The sequence below is a fragment of the Cinclus cinclus genome, chromosome 2 (assembly GCF_963662255.1).
Source record: "Cinclus cinclus chromosome 2, bCinCin1.1, whole genome shotgun sequence".
NCBI classification, from domain to species: domain Eukaryota; kingdom Metazoa; phylum Chordata; class Aves; order Passeriformes; family Cinclidae; genus Cinclus; species Cinclus cinclus.
The window spans coordinates 93,561,557-93,586,368 of record NC_085047.1 but is presented as its reverse complement, the minus strand read 5'-3'; the positions used below and the strand labels follow the sequence as shown (position 1 = coordinate 93,586,368).

The 24,812-nt window shown below is 39.1% G+C and overlaps 1 protein-coding gene across 1 annotated transcript in view; it reads left to right on the top strand.

The window, feature by feature from the left end:
• COL4A2 (collagen type IV alpha 2 chain) overlaps window positions 1-24,812 on the top strand; it is a 97,786-nt gene that overhangs the window by 31,398 nt on the left and 41,576 nt on the right. The window contains exons 3-8 of the mRNA XM_062514962.1: window positions 18,206-18,340; window positions 18,422-18,466; window positions 20,595-20,711; window positions 21,459-21,530; window positions 23,049-23,084; window positions 23,178-23,240. Of these exons, the coding sequence (XP_062370946.1) occupies window positions 18,206-18,340; window positions 18,422-18,466; window positions 20,595-20,711; window positions 21,459-21,530; window positions 23,049-23,084; window positions 23,178-23,240 (468 nt within the window). The remainder of the gene's footprint in view (window positions 1-18,205; window positions 18,341-18,421; window positions 18,467-20,594; window positions 20,712-21,458; window positions 21,531-23,048; window positions 23,085-23,177; window positions 23,241-24,812) is intronic.

The window sequence follows — 24,812 nt, the reverse complement described above, 5'->3', positions numbered from 1 at the left end:
TCAGCAAAATAATCCTACACAGCTCTGGTTTTAAAGCTCTTTTGAGTCTGATGCTGAACTCTCTTCAGACTGCCCTTAGGATGGGTGGCTTCTGTGGCTTCATGTTCCCAGCTTTGTTTAGCCCTTAAGAGCTAGAAAAGCTGCAAGTATGCAGTGGTCGAGCTTGTGTTTCACTTGGATTTTCCACAGAAAGCAGAGTGATAAGCTCTTATATGGCCTACTTGGGATCTGTAGGACTAGTAGCACTTAATTGTACAGATTTTTTGGCATTCATGTTCAGCCTTCAAACAGTGCTTCATGACCAGGACTTATTCATTGCAGCTTATTCATTGCTTTACCATCCATGGGTATAACATTTTGTTCCAACTGCTGTGGAAAGCACACTGTATTCCTGTTAATATTACATGAAGCTTAAGATTTGTGTGTTTGTTTTTTGTTTTTTATTTTTAAACCTCCTCTCTAAAGACTGTTTATCTACATTGATATTTGTGTAGAGATATGTTTTACACTATATTTACTTACTGATCTGTCAGAAATTTTTTTACCAATAAAATGTAGATAAATATATCAAGTATGTGTTTATTGATTTCCAGTAAGTTTTTTCTATCCACATTTTTTTAAATTATAAAAATATATAATAATGCAAAAGTGAATACATTTCAGTGATAAAGGATATGTCATTTGTTGGGCTATATTCAATTTATTATGTGATGCCTTAATCAAAGTAAACTGACCCAAAAAAGCTTGTTTTCTTCATTCAGACCAATAGAGTGCACCATTTGGGCCTCATTTCCAGAATCTTTTCTCATGGGAATTTCCCACTCATATTGTGGGTAGTCTATGTGAGCAACAACTGAACAAGCAGGCAAAACCACAAGAATTGTTACAGGCATCTGATTATGATTACTAACAAAGCTTCTAATCCTTGTTTCTCCAGCTATAGCTTCAATATTTAACTAATAGCACCACATGCAAACATTATCATAATTATTTTGATGGGTTTAGGCACTGGGCAACACAGACAAATTTTGGAACAAGATCATGAGAGTGACTCAACTCTTTGTCATAACTGCAGCTTGCATGGAACAGCAATGGAAAGTTATCTGAACACATCAAACTAGCTTATCATGAATGGTCTTTCTGTGGATATAATGAGGAGGGCATAGTCTGGAATGGTGTAGGAGAACTTAAACAAGGAGCTGTGTATTTCATGTTTGTGATAGTAAATATCCCTGGGACATTCCTTTTTAGCAGTATTTATGCTCATTTTTAGTTTTGTAGTCTTCATGCAGAGGATTAAAATTAATCTCTTCAACTGTTCTGTGAATTGTACATAACTATGCAAACAAACAAAAGTGCTGCACACGAGCTGTTAATTTTTTTACATTTGTAGAGTCTATTGGAGATCAATAGTATGAAGGTAGAAAGCGTTCTTGGGGAAGATGGACAGCACTGACCAGAATTGAAGGGGAACGAGTGCTGGGTGTTGCCCCATTCCTCTCAGTCCACCTGATGATCAATGGAAGGAAGAGCTGATAGCCCAGAGTGCCACCAAAGATTCCCTTAGGCAAAGCAGATCAGCAGCTCCCCCAACAAGGAAGATCTCCTATGTTCACCCTTTGCCTCCACCCTGCCAAAGGAAATCCACTCAGAAGAAGGTGGTACAGATTTGACTGTGTCGTATGCCTTGTTTCTGCTTCCCAAAGAAAGCTGAAAAAAACCTTTCTGGCAGATGCTGTGAGAAGCAGCTGACAGTTTGGGAAAAGTTCATTTGAGCAGACCCATAAAATAGGCACCCCAGAAATCAGTGATTTCATTTTTACAGTTCACCTGTCCCATTGAATTCCTATGGTCCTTAGGAAAGACAGTGAGGAGAGCAGCCACTCTACATAACACCCATCTCTCCCGACAGGGAACTGAGGAGCTGCAGCCAAGGAATTAGAAAGGGCTTAGTTTTACCAGAAGTGACTCATACTTTGCATTCTTTAGGCTGAAGCAGCAGGCCAGTGGAGAGTAACAAGTGGCTTCCTGACTCCTAGGGCAACAGCCCCAGCAGAAATGCCTGTTGGTGGCTTCTCCATGTGCTGATGTGTGTCAGGAGCAGCAGTGGTGCAAGAGTCTCTGCAAGACAAAATTTAAGATTTGGAGAAAAGAATATCTAAGTACACTTTTTGGAAGTGCTTATTGCTCAATTTTATATTACAAATAATTATTCAGAATTATACCATTTAAGTCCCCTGAAGGATTCATAGGAGCATTTAAAAAGAGGTACTTGAAATTGCTTCACAGATTTTCCCATGACCCTCTCACACCACTCAACCACTGCATGCAAAAACATAAGTAGGTGTGATTGCAGGCAGCTGACCTTGAGTGAGGCTTTGACCATCACATCGTGTAATCTCATCTAATGCAGTATCAGAGTTTCCTGAAAAGACAAGCGTGTTTTGGGCCATGTCTTGAAGGTCATGAAATTCCCATTTATCAAGTCTCAGTTACTCCAGCCAGTAGCTTCTTGTGTACCCACAAACTGTCAGCTGCTGATAGGCAACTTTGCTGTGAGGATATGCTGGAGTATTTCTCAGATTTCTTTTTCTTGTGCTCATTCAAAATGGCCTGCAAAGTGCCCTCTGAGTGTTGTGTTTGCCTAGAGCACTGTGCTTCAATCTCTGCCATTTTATCTGCAACAAGGCACATTGATTACACCTAGACTTTTCAAAAGTGCTTTTAATTAATTTCCCAAAATTTGAGATCAGTTGTGTCATCATTTTTTAAATCTGGAATGGATATTGGTGCATTTTTACTGAAACATATGTGCTCTATTAGGTTTAGAATAAGAAGTGATTAATAATGTAAAAGCATTTTAAATGGATTATTGGATACTTTCTATTTAATCTCAGACATTTAACTGATTTTTTTTTTTCACTACACATCTTTGGAACAGTGCAAGAAGTACCACTGTCATGTGCTTTCAGTTGTTTTAAATTTCAGGATTTTTTTTAATTATGAGCATGGAAGTATGCTTTAGCTAGCCTGTTGCTGAGCAAGGCTTAAATTAGGTCACAGTCTGGCTTTTTGTGTTTACATTTTTGTCACTGCATGTTTTATCCCAACACATATCTTCTGCGATTCTTCTCTGAAGTTGTTAATAGCTGCACAAAAACTATCTTCTGAAATGTTTTTCCAAGTCTCTGTTTATCTCTGTCATGAAGTATTGCTTCTGCTGAAGCAGACTAAGAGTTAGCAAATACTAGACTGGCCAAAATTCACCTCAGTTCAGAATGGCTTGTCTGAGACCTGTGGGACCCTTGAGGTGTGACAGGAATTGTGATACCCACATTTGTTTCTGCAAAAAGTTGGAAGGGAACTCATTGTGGGCTTCAGAGAGCTGAGTGTGAGGAGGTGCTGGGCATTGACTGGAGAGTTGGTGTTCTCATCCATGGGTGCTTCCCATGTTCAGTTGGGCACGCAGGAGTGACACCCCTTTAGCTCAGTACAGACCCTCCTCAAGCCCTCATCAGTATCTCCACACATTTACTGAGGAATGAGAAGGCTGTAGTTTTGCATGGTCATCCCACCTCTTTAATATCAGGCATAATAACCTCATAATAACCAGGCAAACATTAAGGTAAATCTCTTGCAGCAGTTTGTTGGGTTTTTTCCTAAAGCTTCTGGTTTCTTAATGCTCCTAACTTGTTCATCTATAGTGAGGCAAGTAAACCCTGCATATTGTCAGGATAGTGTCATTAATCTTTCTAAGTTGAAAGCTGTAGTCCTTAAAAACACACCAATTAATAGCTGTTTCTTATATCTGAAGGAAAGTTTAGGGCAGCAGTGTTCTCAGTGTGATGGAGATTGTTGTGTCCTGTTCTCTCAAGTCATTGCTGATTCCTGCTGTCAAGGATTAAACGTTTAATTGGGTAACAAGGTCATCAGTTCTCTAAGACACTAATTGAATGAAGTAGCATGTTGCTTAGTCAAACAGCTGAAAAGCAATCTAAGCCTATATTTTGCTATGCCTGGGATTATATTTCCAGCTATTTTCCTCAATGTTTCTGCTGTACATTCAAAGTAAATTAATTTCACCTTTTTTATCATATTTACTCAATATTAGTGATTGAATTTATTGGGAAAAGTCCTGTCAAGGAGGAGCTTCTGCAGAAATTTCATAACTACTTCTCACAAAATACTTAAAATCATTTAAATTTCTCTGGTAACTCAAAATCTAAGACATTCATAGTTCAGTGTCTTGTCAGGCCTTTATAAATAATCATAATTAACTGGAAAATCATATTAAATCATATTTCTCTTCAGAATAAAATAGTTTTATTGAGTGCTGAGAGGAAATAGAGTTGGTTTTCTTTTTTGTCCCTAATCTATCATAATTAATAATTCAAATTCTTTCTCTATGATGCTTCATTAAAATTCTTCCTGAACTGCATCATGTCCATGGGGTTACTAAACCATATTCTCATATAATTAGTTTCATCTTCCAAAGGTATCTGATAAGTATAGGAATTAGATTGATAAAATCATGAAAACCAAAAAGAATATGCAAATAGGCAAATTGCTGATTTTCTTCATTGGGTTAATATTTATGGAGTTAATGCTGCATTACCACAGCCAGCAATTAAAAATGAGTTTTTATTGACTCTTGTTTCAGTCCTTGTTACTAGAAACTAACAATATGAAAATTCTGTCAGCCTTATTAAGACAATTTAATTTTTGAGTTGTTTTTTTTTCCTGTATCTGTTGAAAATCTGTTGTGTGTTTCTTGTTTGTTTGGAGGTGGCAGGGGGAGCAGGAAGAGAAATATGGCTCTAAGTCAAAAATATTCAGAGGAAGCTGAACAGCTCTGTCATCTTTTCTTACACCGACTCTTTCTTCAAATCTCTCCTTTTAAGTGCAACCTCTTTTTTGTGTCAAAATGTAATGGAAGTATCAGGCTGTGTTCATAAAAATGTAGGTTGCTTTTTATCCTTAGGAGTGCTTGTTGGTTTCTTCCTGTGGTTGAAACAAATAACAGCAGAATCTTCTTCAGTCTACTTCAGAGCTGTATAAATCAATAGAGTTGGTAGAGTGATATGTCTGGCAGGGTTTTAGTAAGGTTATTAAAGCATTGCAGGGCCAGAAGGCTGTTTTCTCTTGTAAATACCCATGTAAACTCTAAAGATATGGGAGACCTCACACATGCATAAGTATGTCTGCAACAAACACACAGCTATAATTATCCACAAGCAGAGAGCTATAAACTTGCATCTTGGCTTTTATCAATAATGCTAACTTTACCAAACACTTCATAGTAATTATCAGTGTTTTTTACAGTAAGAAAGTATTCCACCTCATGTCAGTGACTCCCACCCCTTATCTGTTCTAAAGAAACTAGAGTGCTTTATGGCTTGTGTTAGATACACAGAGATCTGAAGACAGCAAACAAAAGAGAGGATCAATATGTTCACAGACAGAAAAATTCTACAGACTAAAAATCTAAGCAATAGAATAGGTAAACAGCTAAATTGCAGGTCTTCAAGAGGATTTGGAATGTCAGTATTGCCGTATTTCACTGAATCAAAGAGTGGTTGAGGTTGGAAAGGGGCTCTAAGATCATCTAGTCAAACTGCCTGTGCTCAAGCAGGGTCAGCTAGAGCAGGTAGTATTTAGTCTTTTTTATTACCCAGATAATTTGGAGGTTACCAATCTCCAGGCCATCATAACTCATTCAGCCATCCACATCATCAGTCTGGACTGAGGACTGTAGCCTCCAAAACACTATTGCTCAGTTTGTTTGCTTTCATATAGCAAATGTTTTTTATCTCTTGAACGAAAAAAAAAGCAATAAAAGTTACAGGCATTAATTGGGACAGGAAAGTTATCACTGTCTCTTTTCAGTAGCTAGATAAAAGCCTTAGGTTCTCCCAGATGCAGAAACAGTCAGAAAAATTGAAAATGGTTTTTCATTTAAAAAGGGAGGAGTGAGGGCCAAAAATTTAAAGGAACCACATAAATAGAATTGCATTTGTTATTCTCTCTGAAAAATACAGAAGATTGACACTTTGTGTGGTAGTTGACATCTTCTCAGGGACCTGGAGGATCCAGGGCCTATAAATCTCGGGTACAGATGTTCCAGCATTAATTAGTGTTTTGGAAAGGAGGGGAAGCTTCACATTCATCTCTCACTTCCTTTCATCCTTGCCTGTAACATATATGGTAAATCAAGAGAGGCATCTTAGCAGAACTTTGGGGTCATGGTTCACCTGTGAACTGTGCCATTCTGACCTTTCATCACCAGGAATTCAATTTTCCTGTCGATAAATGCAGCCTCTCCCATGAGACCGATGGAAACATCTCTCCACGTACATTGTAAGTTCACAAAGACAGCATGTCACTGCACATCACTGATTCCTTTCACACAGCTAATCCTGTAAGCAGGCTGTGTTTTAGCCAAGAAGATACTAATTTAACGAAGCTTAGAGACACTCTAGAATCAGAATCTGAAATACTGAGGATACCTTCCTCAAGCTGAAGCCCAAAACCAGTCTGCAGTGATGGGACCCAGATGAGTAGTTATGGCAAGTTGTTTAGCAGTCTCTCTGGTGTTCTGATAGAACAGATAGGCTCCCTCTATTATTTCTCCTTGTCTGGAGGGCTTCTCTTTTCCTCCACATTACCTGCATTTGCTACCAGTTAGAGAACAACCTAAATTTTCTCCAAAACCTGTCAAGCTAATGGCATGTCCTTCAAGTAAAAGCTTCATTACAATGTAGCAGTGCCTTCACTCCCTCAGTATCTGCAGAATGAAAAGGAGTGAAAGATCCTTGTCTCTAAACTGGGGAGACAGGGATTTGACAAGTGGACCACTTGATGCCTAAGGAATTGGCTGGATGGACACACACATAGAGTTGCAGTCATTGGCTCAGTGTCCTAGTGGAAATCTGTGATGAGTGATGTTCCTCAGGGGGTGTTCTTGGGGTCGGCGCTGTTTGATATCTTTGTCAGCTGCATGGACAGTGGGGCTAAGTGCACCTTCATCAAGTTTCCTGATGACAGCAAGCTGTGTGGTGTGGTCAACATGCTGGAGGGGAGGGATGCCATCCAGTGTGAAAAGCCCATGAAATTCAACAAAGTGCTGCATCAGGGTCAGAGTAGCCCAATCAATACAGGCTGGGGGATGACCAGATTGAGAGCAGCCATGAGAACTGTTCAAGGTTAGGTTGGATGGGGCTTTGTGCAGTCTGGTGTAATAGGTGTTCCAGCCCTTGGTAACAGGTTTGGAACAAGATGATTTTAAAGACCTCTTCCAGTCCAAACCATTCTATGATTTGATGATCAAACAAAGTGGTTTGCTTTGATTATTATCCCGATCCTCTTCCCAAAGAAGCTCCATAGCCCATATTGCCTGCAATAAATGGCTTTAAAATTTCCAGTAGCTTTTGCAATCAACATTTGAAATGATAAATAGGCTTTCTCCTTGAACAGCTGCGGAACTGTCTGCTGCTGATGATCTCCAGAACATCCTTTCCCATAAGTGATGAGATTTGAAATCTGCAGAAGATGTGTGGGGACTCCTGGCCCCCATTAGTGCTGCCTCAAACTGAGTCTACCAGACAAACTAGATATTTTGTAATTGTTCTGGAGAACCTTCCTGTTCAAGTCTGTATTCCACCCTTGCCCCTCTCCAAGACTGTTATCGCAAGTTAAATTTGTTTTTTTCGGGTAGATGATACAGAGCTATTTCCTTAGTGATTCAAAGGAAAATATTTTTACTCTCCTTCTGCCTGATTTCAAAGAAAAAAAAAATAAAAAAGACTTCACAGAATCACTGAGAATTCTCCAAGTAATCAGTTGCCATAATACATTCCTCAAATAATTTAGCTTCTCTAGATGATCATTCAGCTTGATCTAGTACTGCCAACTTGTAAAAACTTATTGTGAATCTGTGCAGGGAACATAACTACATGATATAAAGACAACCGCTGATAATTTTCAGTATTTCTATTTACTAACTGAAGACTTCTCATAGATTACAGATTGTTTAGACTATTTGTTGATTCTGGAGACAAACCCAACATGAAGGCAGGCCCAGCTTATCAACCATCAAAGTGATTGCATTAGAATATTTGTGATGTTAACAAGCCACATATAATGGAAGGCATAAGGGTTGATTTAGCTTCAGTGTAAGCTGACTCAACAGCAGGTTTCAACAGCATCCCAGTTACTGAAATTTTTAGACCGCTTTCATTGATACATCAAGGTTGGGAAATCACATAGAGGAAACGACTGTACAAACTCCATTCAGATGATATCACAGCACCCCGCTGCTCTTGAGACTCATCTGTCTAGAAGGGTTGGGAGAAAAAAAAGATGTCTCTGATTCTGTATCAACAATGACTCTTCATATTGCTGCACACATCTGCCTTAAAGCCCGCCATCCTTCCTGGTGGTTCAGAGCCAATCATCTGGCCTTGTTGGGAACTCAGAGACTGTCCCAAACTGTAAATTCCCATGACCGGAGTGCGAAGGTCTGTACCGAGTCCCTTGTACATGCTGCTAGAACATGTGTTCTGGGCTCCCATGTGGAGAGGGTATCCCAGTACACAAATTACTAAAAAGTCACAGCCTCTGTAAGAGAATTAAATTCTTTCTGTAGTTAAAGCAGCCAGTAGTAACTTCTATTTGCATGATCAAGTCAGTTTTGATAGCTGTTCCCACCACAAAAATAGTTGCGCTTTTGTTTAAACAGAAGAACACAGAATGGAAAAATTGGCATACAATAGGCTGAACTCCTGCAGGGGTTTTAATTTTCACGTACTCTTAAACTCATGGAGCCTAATGAGCTTAACATTTTGGCCAGTTGCACAATTTGGAAATTTCTGCAGTGAATGGTTTTTGGACTGAAAAAGAAAATGTTCTCACAAATATGAAAAGTGAACAGATGTTACTATTGGTGCTTCCAACGCCTACTGACAGAAAACATCTGTGTTGAACTTCCTGAATTTTAGGATCTTGAGAACACTCCCACACACCACTGAAAGCCATTTGAAGGCAATTGCACTGGCAGATTGGCTCTTGTGTCTATGACTGAATGTTCTAACTCAAGCAGGTGCTGGTTGTTGTCTTGCCTTGAGAAGCCCAGTTAGCCAAGCAGCAACATTACAGCTATCCAGCCGACTGTATTATCCAAGTTTTTGGCAATATATGTGAAGTGTGCTTTTAAAAGGTCCCAAAAAGCAGTTGATCTTAATATTATGACAGTAATAAAATGAATGGAATGAATGAAAAGAACTTTAAAAAAAAAAAACTGATGCAGATACTAGCAGAGTAGGAAGATTGCACTGCAGTCTATGGTGCCCTGGAAGTTTATTTATCCTGTAAAAACCCATGTTGAATTATTTTGGAATTAACAGAATTTTGTTCTATAATATACTCATTGTGCTAAAAACATAAAAGGCATTTGCTGTCCTCCAAGTGCTTAATTACATATTTAATAGGCATCATGACCAAAGTCTGCTCCTTTACATGAGCATGATACAGCAAATGTCACAGAGTAACTGGGAGTTCCCTGCTTCCTCCTGCTCCTTGTCCACACCCATCAATGGGATAATTGTCTGGTTATAAAAGCATATTTGGCAAGGTGATTTTCCTCTCTGGTGAATTTTCAGTTGGCTATCAAACTAACCTTGTCCAATTAATTATATAGTAATGAACATTTGACAAGTATAAATCAATGTCATTTTAGTGTTCTGTAAAACATCATTAGCTCATTCAAGTTCATTCAAGTTCGTTCAAAATTGACATCTCCAAATTTAACTTTATTTAAACCTCTTTCTCAAAAAGAGAATTTAACTCATAGTCAAAGGGACAATATTTACATGTCCTTGCAGTAGGATTTTTTCTGGTTTTATAGTTGTGTTAGCTTGGTAGTCTCAGTTTAACCAATATAAAGTGAGTAGCTGTGTTAATTGCACTTCTGCTCTCAGGTTAACATGGAATAAATGGATATGCTTTTGAGCATGCACCATTATCATCTGATTACTCTTTAATGCTGAAATATTTCTAACTTCCAAGAAAACATTACTGTTTTGGACTGCCAGTAGAAACGTTTCTGCCATGTATTGCTTGCCAGGTTAAGTAAATGTATTGCATTTATTTCAGCCCCCTTTTCATGCAGCATGATTTTTATTTCAGTCTTAATTCTAACTGCTAAATCTACAATTTTAGGGCTCGATATTTTGGGGTATTTCCTTCTTGCACAGTTTAGACAGCTATAACGTGAGATCAGCTTTTGAGCTAGAGACCTGGACTCCTTTTATAGACACTTAAGAAAAATGGGCACATTCAGGTGCATTTGTTTGACTTAGTTTGAATATCAGCATTAGGATATCATGCCATGAGATCACCTGCACCTGATGGGAGCCTTTGATGAATGCACTGCATGTAGGTAAATGTCTACATCTGTTCTATAAATAGAATACTTAAAAAAATTCAGTGCCTTTCAAGTCATTCCAAGTCTTCTCATATAAGTCAGTAAAGCATGCTTACTAGAGAGATATATTTGCTAATATATGTCTTAATTCTGATCCTAGATTTCCTAGTTTGTCTGTTTAGCCATACTTAAGCAGAGATTCTGCTTTGTACTTTCAGAGATACCACTAAGTCTGCAAACAAAACCACCCTTTGCCTCTGCCCAACGTTTCTCTCCCACAACTTGTCCACCTTCCCCTTCTTCTTTCCTCTATGCAATAACTTTTTGAAGGTTTAGTATGGAAATTCTGTTGTGGTTTTGTCTAGACTTGCCCTTTCTGATGCTTTTCTTTGAGAGACCATTGCTGTGGTCCTGGTATTGTTCCTACTACAGAAGCACTGCAAAGCACAGAAAGCATTTCTGACATTTACTCCTGTGTATTTTGTGACATGAAGAAACTGTTAACTGGTTCTTTTGAGTTCTTGACCTACATTCCAGTATATATTTACTTTTGCACGTGTTTTATCTTCTTGGGTGACATAGCAGCTTTCTGGAAGATCACAAATTAGATCAAACCGTGGGAACAGAAAACAGTACAAAATTATTTCATTACTAAGTACAGAAAAGGGATGTGGCTTCTGGTAAAGTGAATGCTTTCATAGTTCTTTTTGTTTTTGTTTTTGTTTTTTCTTTTAATTAAGATCTAAAGTGTATTCCTTCCTTAATGGAAAAAAAAAAATCCACCCTTCTGCAAGCTGAATCACTGCTCTGGAATTAATGTTAATGTCATTTGGTCACCACTGTCCTGAGAGAAAATGTCATATGTCCAGACAATGAAGTTAAAAGAACAAGCAGATTGTTACCATGCCACTAGGCTGAAATAGTTTCATTTTTTCATTATTTTTTATTAATTTTATAATTTTTTGTTTACTTTTGTTAAACATAAAAAAAGCTTAACAAAGAAGAAGGAAAATCTTTTCTGAGAATAAGAGCTGGAATGTGAAACTCAGCTAAATAACCTCCTTTACAGTAGCAAAACAGAAAAATAAAAGTAGAAAAAACTGTTAGTTATGTACTATTTTGTTAAAGCCTGCCAACTCTTTCAGTGCTCCTCTGTGTTTAAGAACTGAAAACTGAATATTACACAGCTTAAGGCGCAAGAGAAAGGTTTGTTTGATTTGCTCATCAGTATTCTGGTTAGACAACAGAAGTTCCATCTCCTCCTGGTACCGTGGCACATGGAAACCATGTTGTTACCAAATGTCCAAAATACCAGACTAAAACTCCCCTTTTGGTATCAGTGTGGTGGCAGAAATTAATGCCAGCTGTACACTAAAAATAAAGATTCAGAAGATAAATTTGAGAATTTTCAAGCCTGTGACAGTAAATGTAAATTTAGTAATACAATGAAAAAGTAAGGTAATAATTTTTCTCATTTCTCATGGAAGACCAAGTTTTCCTACTACACAAAATGTAGGTTGAATGACAGAACACCTTCAGGTAGCCATGCTGCTCAGTTGCATGATGCATTTAATCCCATTTCATTTGCACTTCCTCAGCTATCTCACTTACAGACATTTTGGCAGAAACCTTCTGCTTTTGTTGCCTCAGACCTCTCTCAAGGACAGTTTGACCCTATCTGAACTCCTTATCAGATTTCCTGAAGGTTGTACCGTGGTCTGGAGTCCTGCACCTGCAGTGGTGGTGGCTGCGTGCGTCTGCAATGACTGGTGCCATCTAGTGAGGAGCTTCCCAATGCTCACTGAAAACTTGCAAGGCATCTGTCTTTTAGAAAATAGTCATTACTGCAGTCCTGAAGACATTGAAATATAGTAACATGCTAACATGTTTAACAACCAAGCCTTCACAGACTTCAGGATTTTTTCTCTCAGATGATCTTTTTCTCCAGTGGCTGGCATTGGTTGTGTTTTGCCCTGTGTGTTTGTATTTCCTACCCTTCCGTGGATCGTTTTGATCTATTCTTCCTAGGTGGAGTTACAAAAGCATTTAATTCTTGCTTAAACAAAGCTCTTGAGTTGCTGAGGTAGATGGAGCCTTCAAATTACATTCTCAATGTACAACATAATGATGGAAAGTACAGAAATGTTCCCTTTTTTTCTGTCGTGGTAGGTGTTATACTCATCAGTGTCTGAAGTTCTCTGGAGGGCTGTCTGTCCTGAGCAGCCCAGTGCCACCAGAAGCAGCTGCTGAGTCAAACCATAACATGACAGCAGGTGCTCCATGTGGTCTTCTTTTCTCTGCCTCTTAGCCCAAAGTGGTGCAACCCCATAGGTGACAAAGTGTACGCTTCATGGAGCTGAACCCCAAACCCCTCCCCTACATATTCCCCTTTAATACATTTAATCATAAACTCCTAGATAACCTCCTGGATTTATGCTCCAACAGAAATGCCAGGTGATATGCCCATCCTAATCCAACTCTCTGTGCTGCAGCAGGGTTCTTGAGGTTCTTCCTTGTAGTTTATATTTCTGGGGGTGGTGGGAGCACTAAGATCATACATTTTTTATTTGTGGTCAGTGACTGCTTTAGTGTACTACATCCATTGAAACCATCTGAAAGAATCACAAATTCCCTACATTTACACACAGTTTTCCACATTTTGCCATCAATACATTCTAAAACTTTTCAGTTTCTTTCTTGTGTGCCTGGGGGTATGTATTTTCCTGGGTTAGCACTTTAATCAGCTCAAAAGTTGCTCATTTTCCTTATAAATTATTTTATTCCCTATTGAGTTGCTGTCTGTTCCGCTTTCTGATCTCACTGAGTGCACTGAGGTCCTTGCTGTCACGTCCTTTCCCCATCTGTTCTTACAGGGACCATTCCAGACTAAGAGCTCGTACAAAAAAATCCCAGCTCCAGTTTTTCTGTTAGGGTCAGATTACCCTTCCCTCGGGAAATTAATTTGTCCTTTCACAAGTGACCTTTTTTAAAATGTCAGGGAATTAACCTCCTTTCCTTTTGTCCACTGATGGTCTACAAGGCTTGTTTCCATGTGGGGAATACTGAATCATCACATTCCATGTACCAGAAGCAATTGCAAAATGGCTATCTGTAATAGGACATGGAGAAATGGGCTCAGTGGCTGGGAAGCTCTGTAGAAAATCTGATTCTGTCTCCCCTTCATTGCAAATGAACAGTTTTCTCCTATCTTTGTGTCTCCACCCTGGTAGGTGAATTTCTCAGCAATTCTTAATTCCTGTGTTTTAAAAACTTTGGATTGGGTACTGTCATTTATTGCATCACTCTTTATATAGCACATCAAACATTTGGTTGCTCTCAAAATTGGCACACCCTCCTCCGTCAATTTTGTTTCCACACTGTAAATTTAACAGTAAATTAGAAGGAAGAAGGTATTGCAGCATGACATTTCTTTCATCTGACTGATCATGAAAGAACTGGAAATTAAAGTTCAAGCTGCAAAACATGAACATTGAGTACAAATTTAAAAGTCTGATCAGGCTCTTCTTACGTCCGCTGGTACTTAATTGCAAAATTGAGTTACTGAATTCAGTCACAACCTTGGCAGCATTTTCTTTCATGCATGTTGCTGGACAAGTGACAATGTATATAGAACATGGCAAATATTTTGTGGGGAGATTTCCTCCAGGCTTTCTAATTTTCAACCTTTGCTCCTCTCTGTAAATAGTTTTTGGACAGTGTCTGAGCTGGCCACAATAATTTTGTGAGACCTCTTCCAGTCAGCTGAAGTTGCAGGAAGAGGGTAGCAGGGACTGCCTATTTAGGCGTATATCCTGACACTGAGAGCTTTGTAATTCAATTAAACTGCTGTGGAAGTTTTATATAAAAAGAGTAAGATAACTTCTTGTTAATCTTAAGGATATTCCATCAGCCCTCTTTTTCCTTTTCTTTTTATGCGTTCTCTCAGGGGTGCTGGCCATGGCATTCCACACACACTTCAGTGAGCCTCTTAGCACTGGCCTGTGGTGGGTGACATGGGGTAATGGTGCCATGTTTTGGATTAGGGAAGAGGTCCAGTTCACCCTAGTGAAATGGGAGGGGCACTGTGAGCCAGAGCATGTACAAGAGAAAGTACTTAATGAGTTTTCTAAAATATAACATGGGTGATATGTTCCCATTGGCTTGCTTATTTTTTTCTTTTCTTTTTTTTTTTTAATAAGAAATGGAAATTTTAAGTCAAGCACAATTTTACAGCTTTGGAGAATTTTCTAGGACTTCTGACCCTCCAGGAGCAGGCAGAGTAGTACCATGCATGGCATGTGTCACACAGGGGTATTTGGGACTAAGAATGGAGTCATGCTTTGTTTAACTGAATGTTTCAAACTGATTGTCTTTGCTTAAATCTCCTCGGTGACCTTTGCCAAAGAGAGAATGTTCTTAGGTCACTTGCTAATGAAAAGGGGACATACTTGTCCAACAAAAGATCTAAGATAAAGAAAGTAGAGTTAAAGCTGACATGTCTGAGTTAACGAAGGTTAACAAAGTTAATTCAGTTAACAAGCCAAGGTACTAATTGGCTGAAGAATTGCACAAACATTGTCATGATATTAAGTATTTCCCTAGCTCTGACTCTAGCTTTGTGTTAAACTAGTCTCATGAGGATCTGTTCTCTTGTCTTTAGAAAAAATAACCCATATTCCTCAACAAACAAAAGACCAGATAACTACCAGGAGAGTGTGGAGAAGGGGTGCTGATGCCCAGTCCTCTTCCTTGTTTTCCATTCTTTGTTTATTTCTTCCTCCACACCAGACAGGAAAATGGGACTGGAAGTGGGAGAGTGGTATCTGATGTAGGAGTTAGAGAGGTAACTGTGTTCCATGAAATACCACCTTCGAACTGTACAGCTCTGCATGGTCCCTATAGAAAGCCAGGCACAGATTTGAAAATTCTGAGCATAACCAGCCTTTTGTCAGCAGCTGCAATGAAAAGCTTTATATGTGTTTTACCTCCAGACAGCTTCCCTGTAAAGGAGTGTAGAGGGGCACTAAAGAGATGGTTTGCTTATCTCAGGAGGATGAGTGGCTTTTGGAATTTAGATGATTTATTCTGGCTTTCAGGTACTCCAAAAATGAAGTGGCATTTTCAGTGCACAGAACCCATGTATTCCTTTCTTTGCAGAAGCAACTGAAACATTTATTTTCAGAAATTAAATGCAACTGGAGCCAACTCAAATCTCTACAAATGAATTTTAATCATTTTTCTGTATTCTTTAATGGATATGTTTCCATCCTTTTTGAACCTTTTTAAAGGTACCTTTCTAGATTTGAGTACATAAGGAAGAACAAACTACCTTAAGCATTGAATAACATTTTAGGGTTTTATAGTAAAATTGAAATATTTAATATATTTGATTAATATTTGCATGAGACTTTATAATGCTCTACCAAAAGAACCCAAACAAAAAAAATTACTTGCTCCATTTTTTAAATGAATGAATTGTCTATTTCCGTAAAAAGGCAGTTTCATGGGGAGTGCTCATATGAATTTTGTGAATTCTTATATGCTTAATTTTTGAGCCATAATAGGTAAAAAAAGTGGAAAAAGTGTAGCATAAAAATGTTTTCTTTTTCCTGATCTTGGAACCCACACTGAAAAATTCAGCTTCAGATTTAAGTCATTATTTTAGAGCTTTTAATTGGCATCTTTCCATTTGAGTCAGGCAACTCAGAAAATGTGGCTACTGCGTTCTGCACCTCCACAGAACAAATTTTAGAGATTCGCTACATTTTGAAGAAACTAAAAACTGCTGCTGTTGGAGGTAGATGCATTTGTAGTAGCCAGCGGTGCCTGGCATAAGGAAATGAGCAGCTGCTTGTTCAGATGCATATGCCTCCTTCCAACATGAGTTTTTTTATGTTTTAGATGTATTCGTGTGATCTTCGTTTCTTCTCAGTTTGTTAATCTGAAAAGACATTGGCCTCTTAGCACCTACTAATTCACATGAGCAGACCTGGTTTAAAAGGGGGGGATGCTGTATAAAGTCAGGTTTGGTTTCACACTGACAGCTCAAACACTTAAATTCGGGTTGTCCTTTTGCACTGCTCCTAAACCATCAGTCTTGTCAAATCGGTCATAGCAGTAGAGCAAAACATCCATACTACACATGCATACCTGGTGGCTTGTCCCGGGGACATTACTCCCTGTAATTCAGCCTTCATACTGGCTCATTCCTAGTCTTCTTCCAAAATTAGGGACTTGCACTCAGTTCTGTACTTTGTTTGGCTATGTCAGCTTCTCAATATGGACTCATGATGTGATAGACTAAGATTTAAAATATGTAATCTACCCCAAGTGTTGTGACAACCATTTTGCATGGAAGCAGTTTGGAAAATTGATTTGTTTTTGAAGCTACAAGTAAGCTGTGTTTCAGTAATAGCATTGGTTTGGGGTATGTGATATGAAGACAGCTATAGCACAGATAAATGTTTATTTTACATTTTACATTTGACTATGATTTTTTTTAAGTATATCACAAATGGGCCCATGAGACTAAAATAAATTTTTGCCTAATATCAGTAAGGCATTGTTTGATATCTTTGGTACAACATCCTGATCCAAAGAAATTAGGCTATCTTCAGGTTTCTTTTTTTCAAGTCCCCACACTGCCCTCTTTCCACCTCAATGGCATTAATGAAGTAGAACTCTTGAACAGGAATTGCATTCACCTTCTAGCTCTCTCTCTGAAGACATGGGCAAGACTGTAAGTATTTTATACTGAAAAAAATTGTATTTTTTAATCAGCTTGTTGGTATAAATATATATGCGTTTGTTCATGGTTTGCTGTAGTTCTCCTCCTCTGTGAGATACTGGTGCTGTTCCAGCCTGGTCTGCATAAAAAATCTAATTGCATTTTAAAAACAACTTGCATTAGATTTGACTTAATTTGAATGCCTTGGTAAATGGTGCTTTGCCTGATTTAAAACACATTTCTCCAGAAAAGATTGCAGCAATGTACTATTAATGTCATCAGTGCAGTGAGTACATGTAAAACATGTGTGCCTTTAGTGATGCTACGTCTGGAACGATATTCAAATACCTCAGTTCACAGATCTCAGACATACTGTCACAATCCATTACTTAAACCACCACTTTGTCATTTCAAAATTGTTTTTTCCCCTTTTGAGCCTTGTGATGTTGGCAGCCAACAGGGATTATTTTTAAACAATGGTTGAAGTGGTGTGAAGAGCCGAACCAGTGCTGGAAGGGAGAATGACCAGGGAGCCCTGTGTGCAGCTCTTCAACCTGTGTGGATCCATGCATGTCCCAACATTTTCAGGCTCCACTGCTCAATAGAAATATTGCCACTGAAGAGGCAGAAATTCCTGCCATTAAATATCAGACATCACTTTTAATAAATATGGCCAATAACCAAATTTCACAGTTAAGCATATTTTACTTGTTTGGGCATCATACACTGTAGGAGAATCACTCTTGAGAAACCTCATTCCAAAGAAAACAGTTTGTTCGTAGAGTAGCCATGAATACTGAAGTAGTGAATATTGATTTGAATGCTAATATCCATGTGTTAATTTTGAGACCACATGTGCAATATAGTCCCTGCTGCTGAAGTTTCTCTGTGTGGTGTTTCAGATGACTTTTGTCAAAGAGCCTGGCCTACTGGGATGGAAAGAAATCCTGTGTTTATTTTTTCTTCGAGAGATTGACTCCGTTGCAGCAGTGATAATGTATCCAGCTTCATGCATCACAACTGCTCCTATGTAAATGCTGTTTTATTGTTTTAATCAGGGCCAGCCAGGACTCCTTGGATCACAGGGATTCACTGGACCACCAGGATTGATGGGGATCCCGGGAGTGCAAGGTCCCAAAGGTCACAAAGGTGAAAGAGGATACCCAGGAATAACTGGACCCAAAGGAGAAGTGGTAACTTTTGAATATCAATTATTTTAGCTAATAAGCAAACTGCTGGTAAAACATCATTTTAATTGTGCTGTTTCACTCTAGGGACAAAGAGGAGTCACTGGATTCCCTGGGGCAGATGGCATTCCTGTAAGTAACGGGTTACTTCATCTTTAAGAAATCACCAAATGCAAATATTTCAGGCTAGCTTGAAGCCTTTGTACTTTAATTAAAATGTCTGGGTTAAATTCTGCGTCAGCCACGTAGACACTTTTCAGCTAAGGATGTCTGCTGAAGTGAGTGGGACTGCAGATACATAACAAAAGAGCAGAATCTGTGCTCCCTCTCATTCCTTCAGATAATCAAGGGTTATTTGCCTTGTCCTATGGAGAAATCCCCTTGTAAAAGGGGTAGAAAAGGATAGAAACTTCCTGTGTCTCTGGAGGTTACTCAGCTAAGTATGTTCTTTTTTAGGAAAGACCTGTGACATAAGTGCTTCAGAACCCTTAAGCTGGTGAGCAAAGGACACAAGCTGGACATTCCTAATTATTTCTGATTTCCAAAGCTCATATAACAACCAGTGATTTTAAGAATACTAGCTATGGTTAATTTGCCTTATAGCTCATATGGCACACTTGAGATTGTCTTTAAAATCTTACTGAGCACTAAACAGTGTAAATCTTTGAACAAATTGACCAGGTCTATGAAGCTGAAACACTCAAAGAGGAAAACTGGGTAAAGTTCACAGCACAGTATTTTCCCAGCCTACACTTCTTTACATCTTGTGTCATAAAATAACAAAGAAATCTGAGTCACTGGAATCCCTGGACAGAGTTCCCAGGCTTGGGTTTCCTTTGTAGTGCTCCCTGACACCGGGGCCCTGCTTTGCAGCCCACGCATCCACATCCACTCTGCTTTCACCCTCTTTTGTTTCCAGAAGACTTTCCTATCAAGTTTCAGGGATTTCTCTCTCACAGTCTTCCTTGTCGCCCTCTTTCTCACTCTTTAAGGAAAAAAATAAGACCATATTTGCCATTTCTATTAGCACTCCTGAGCCAAGGATCTTGTTCATCTTGCTACATCGTGCTGAGTTTCTTTCTAAGCACTGTAACATCCTGGGAAGCAGAGTAAATTGCTCCCCTGTCAAGCCCAGTGATGCTATAGCTGGACTGCTTCTTTTACCTGGGCATGTTTTCTTTTTCAGCCCTGGCTCCCTGACCTCTGCACATTGCATTGTGAGAGATAAATACCTTCAGACAGAACTTGAACCTGCATTTTCATTGTGTCCTCTCTTCAAGGTTCCCTGCCCTTCAAGCACCCTTACATTTTCCAGCCAGTTTTTCCACTGACCATGGGACAGCAGGTAGATAGATGCCTGAACAAACCACAATGGCACAGTGCTAGAATGTGGGGCTAGGATCCAAGAGAGAATGTTGGCAAGACTGAGTCTCTTCTGGGATAAGGAGTGCCAGGATTTGGCAGAGCTGAGTAAGGACATGGGTATTCTTCTGTTTTTTCTAAGCAATGGAGCAAAAGCAAAGAGAAAACTCTTACTGTAGATAAAAGAGAGGGGAGAAATGTTTTATGTTAGTTTCTGATTTTTTGTGACTGAGCCCACTGGAACAAAAAGAGCTGCTCAAATGAACATTAGAACAGGCTTCTCACCAGCCTCAGTGCAAACCAGAAGCACCAGCAGTTAAGGTGAATGTAGGAACAGCACTGAAAATACAGTTTGAGACAGGAGTAGCTTTTCAGAGGCTCTGTGTCAAAATCTTGGAGTGCCCTCCAGCTCGCTGCCTTTGAGCCCTGCTGTTTTCTTCCATATTCACAGGCTCATCATGACACTCAATCTAGCTCTGACAGCATCTTTGACTTTTTTTCCTGGCTTGGAAGCTGTTCAAACTCAGTGAGGAACATTTCTTCCCACTCTTCCAGTGTGAAGCACTGAAATGCTTAACAATCCCAGTTCTTGGTGGATCCCTGCACAGCAGCCTCCTATGGCTTAGTTCGCTGCATAACAGAGCCTGCATTGAACATAGCTTTCTTACCCTTTCTGAGAGGTCCTTCACTACTCATTTTTTCATGCTGTCTGGGGCATCTGGTTCAAGCTGCAGCTATATTAAAAAAAGGCACTGTCTGTTTCTGTCTTTGAAAATCCTAGTTTCCCATGGATCCAAGCCTTGGGCTTAATGTGAGAACGTCTAAATACTTCATGACTACAGGAAAAGGAAAACTAGAAACAGATGGATAGATAAACACTTTTCTTTTTCCTCAACAGGGTCATCCAGGCCAGCCAGGACCAAGGGGGAAGCCAGGTCACGATGGCTGTAATGGGACAGCAGGTGACCCTGGTGACTTGGGAATTCCTGGAGTCTCTGGTTTCCCTGGTAGCATTGTAAGTAGCTGGCAGTAAGTGAGAATCTGAAGCTAAGAACATTGTTGGAGTGTTCTCCGACAATTCATTCACACGTGGATTGGGTTAATGGGACATCTCTTAATGAAGGGAATGTGGAACTTTCTGGCTCAACAGAGCACTTGTGCAGACTCGTCATGGGCACACTGCACTGTGTTTAGTCATTGCATTGCAGCCAGGGATAGAAGGTCTGCTCAAAGCTATACCTGACACAAAGGTCTTGCAGAGACATTACTGTAGGAAAAAAAAAACCTGTACAGCTTGAATCAACAGCAATAAAATAATATTAAACTCAAAACTACTGATGAAAGTATCCTTTTCCTCCCTGCCCCATGGCCAGAGTATTGGCTTTTCATGGTGAGATACACAGGAACATGCTGAGGTGAGCAGTGGGGGCTCCTGGATTTACATGGGCACATGTCAGCCCTGGAAGTGCAGCATCAGTTCTAGCTAGGAGGTGCTACCCCATAATACCACTCCCTGGTAATGGGGGGTTTCTCCTCAAAATTTAGAAATTAATTTTTTTATGTACTGTAAGGGTTTACACTTTTTTCCCTAAACCATACATTTCCAAAGCTAGGCATAGCCTCTACCTCTAAACTGCATTATGTTTATGTACACTTACAAAAACACCAACAAATATTTTTCATTTCACTCTTAGCTGTTTGCATGTTAACATAGATGGTGTTAGAGCTGACACTGTGTTTTGTTTCTTCTGGTCACCTCCAGGGAGTCCAGGGGCCCAAGGGCCAGAAGGGAGAGCCGTACATAGTGGCGCCGGAGATCATCAGCCGATACAGGGTATATCTGTAACTCCCAGTTATTCTTGCCTAGTATGGTTTTTCAGACACATAATGGAGAGTAAGTTTCTCTTACACTCCTATGGGCACATCCCATGAGGCCCACTTTGATTCTGTGTAGGCTTTGAAAAGCAGCTTCTGCTCTCTCTGGTCGCAGCGAAGTTTATATGATGTCCTATGGAAAAAATCTGAACTCGGTTATTTCCAGGGATTGTCAACCTATAGGTGGATTGCAAAGGCACTGTAGATGATGTAGGTCAAGTATTTCCTGTTTATTCAATGACAACCTTTGTATCATGCATGGCAAAATCCTTTCTCTGCCATAGGTTTGTCCATTGAATGATTCTGGTTACTATTGGCACCTTTCCTGTAAAATTTTCATGCAAGTGTTTGATTGACTTAGAGTAAAGTATTTTATTTAGTTATTTAGTAAACCCCAAGTATTTCAATGGCTGTTTTTGTTGTGTCTAATCCTTAAAACTTTTTTGTAGACACTTGCATCTTTTTCTCATATATATAATTTTGCATAATTTGAAGGTATAAGAAGGAGATAAGGGATTATGTATGTAATAAATCATGGCTGATTTCAAAGCTACAGCTGAGCTATACTCAGACAGAAGGGATATGCTGACATTTTTTGTGTGTATTTTGTGCCAGCAGTAAGTGCCAAAATGGGCATTTCTATTGACATATTTGTAAGTTGCCTGTATTTTTAATGGAAACTTCTTTTCCTTTTAGAAAATCTTCAGATTTGCACTGTTAGTAGTCAGGAGTGATTAAGTAATGTTTAAGAAATGCTCAACTATATTGTGGCCAAAGATGGATACTGACACCTGTATTCATTTCAGAAAATACTTTGTTCCACAAATTATTCTGTTAACTAAACCCAAATTAGCTGGGTAGTTGAGATGCTACTCAAAATGATTGAAGGTGTTTGGTCTGAATAATACATTATTTATGTGTGTTGAAAGGTCCTTGGGTTAGAACATTTTTGGATCTAATTTCCAAAAACATTTCAGCATGTACTGAAGTTAAAATATGTGGTCACTGAAGACAGTATGTTCCAAATGCTTTTAGTGACTCAGAAGAGAATCAAAATGATTCAGTAATTCCCATGCAGCTCACAAAAATGAGCTTGGACATTTCAGCTAGGGTTATAGCCCTAATTAAGCCACTGGTTAGATAGGATTTTTCAACAAAAAAACTCATTGTGGTCTGTTGTATAGTTCAGCCTTGTAGTTTGAATCTCTAACTTCACTAGCCAACTTTGTACCCTGCTACTGTACTGCATGCATCTAAACCATATCTATAAAGTATGAAATCTGTGTGGCCCACATTCAGTTATCTCAACATCTCTACGGAATGCATCTGTATGGAAGGGTTCGAAGTAGCATTGCAAGCTATAATTAGTTGTTTGAATGAGGAAAAAAATAATGAGCGATAAAAGGATTTTATTTGATTTTGTATGCAGGATTTATTGCATATTTTACTTCTTTGGTTTTGTTTTGGATTTTTTTAGGGAGATCCTGGGGATTCAGGGTTCATCGGTTTTCCAGTAAGTAGTTTTACAGTGGATGTGATAAAGTGTCAACAGTAACTAATATCAGAACAACATTTTTTAATTGTTGGTGGATTTTTTTATTTAAAGGGACCTCCAGGTACTCTGGGTATCCAAGGACCTATTGGTCCAAGAGGACAGCGAGGAAGACCAGTAAGTATATTTAAATTATGTTCTCTAGAAAATTAACCAAACAGAAGAATTATCTCAGCAAGTTCCGTGATGTTGGATTGTAACCTAGGATGGAAATAGCAAGAAGGTGGATGTAAAACCTTTTAAAAAGCACTGTAAGACACTGAGGGATGAATATTGCAGAAAGAGATAGAGGGGTTTTTGCCCTGTGCTGTTGGAGGCTTTTGATTCATACTGTATTTTTTAAACTCCTTGGAACATCTCCCTACACTGAGTTAACAGAAATATAATGACTTGAATATGTTATCTTGTCTGCTTATAAAGGACCTTAGCTCTCTATACTCCCACAGGAGACTGAATGGTATTTAGAATGCAATTTTATTTTTAAACTCTTTTCAGTGTTTTTTTTCCAAAATCATCATTTACAGTATTGACGTTGACAACTGTTTCAGTATAGTTCTTTGAGAAGACTGTTCTCTCCAGATGCAACTTCCACATTTCTTATTTTCATGGTTAAAAGCTTTATGGGTGAGAAGCAGATATTCAAATTCAGTAGATTTAATTTTCTTTAAGCTTCTTTTATTTTCCTGTAACACAACTTTGTAGCATTTGCTTTTTTCATTGTTTTGTCAAAATTTACTTTTGACCTGCTTTATATCCCTGATCTGAGGGGAAACAATTAATTCAGGGCTTCTCACTCACAGCCTCCATAGCTGTTTTCAGGGACAGCCCCATTCCTCCCACCCCCAAAAAACCCAAACAAAACCAAACCAAACAAACAAACAAACAAAACATCTACATCATGCTAAGCCTTTTGAAGTTAATTTTCTGCACTGGCCTGTTTTATCACCTGGAGTAAACTGCACCTTTTCTTTCTCACTGCTCCTCCTGAAGGGAAATCAGTCCTTTACTTACTCTTTCTTTAGAGCAAACCCACAGAAGTTCATGAGCTTCACACAGGAGCCCAGCCTGCAGTGACTCATATTCCCAGTGCTGTTTTTCAGATGTTAGGAGTGCTGTGAACCATGCATTTTTGGACTCCCATCTTGGAGAGGACCCACAGCTACATCCCTCTGGTTACCATATTGGCAACATCTCTTTTGAGCAAAATACGTGTAATAAAATAAAATAAATAAAAGACTTTATTTACTGTCTCCGAAGCTATAACTGACCTGTGAGGGAGACCCAGGAGCACCTCACAGGTCTGAGTTAGAATCACTGCTCTTCTCTGAGTGCTGGGGAGTGCAGGAAGGCAGGCATGGCTCCCCCAGGTCTCTGCAGGCTCTCCAGGCTAAGGGATTCCCTGTGCAGATCATCTGCCCAGTAGATTAGGCAGCACCTCATATATTACTCAGGTGACCAAAAGTCATTCCAAAGCATGTTTTTTTCAGAACAAGTCTAGTGTTTGTGCACCCAAAGGTACACAGCAAGGCAGAGGTGCCTGAAAAGTTCAGGTCTCACCTGAAGGTTACTATATTTTCCTTGCAGGTTAGGTTTGATTTTGCATTATGCCGCTAACATCCTTTCCAGACTCAGTAGGTGGACAGTTCCATCTGCAACCTTCTTTCTATGTCACTCATTCACCATGAGCTG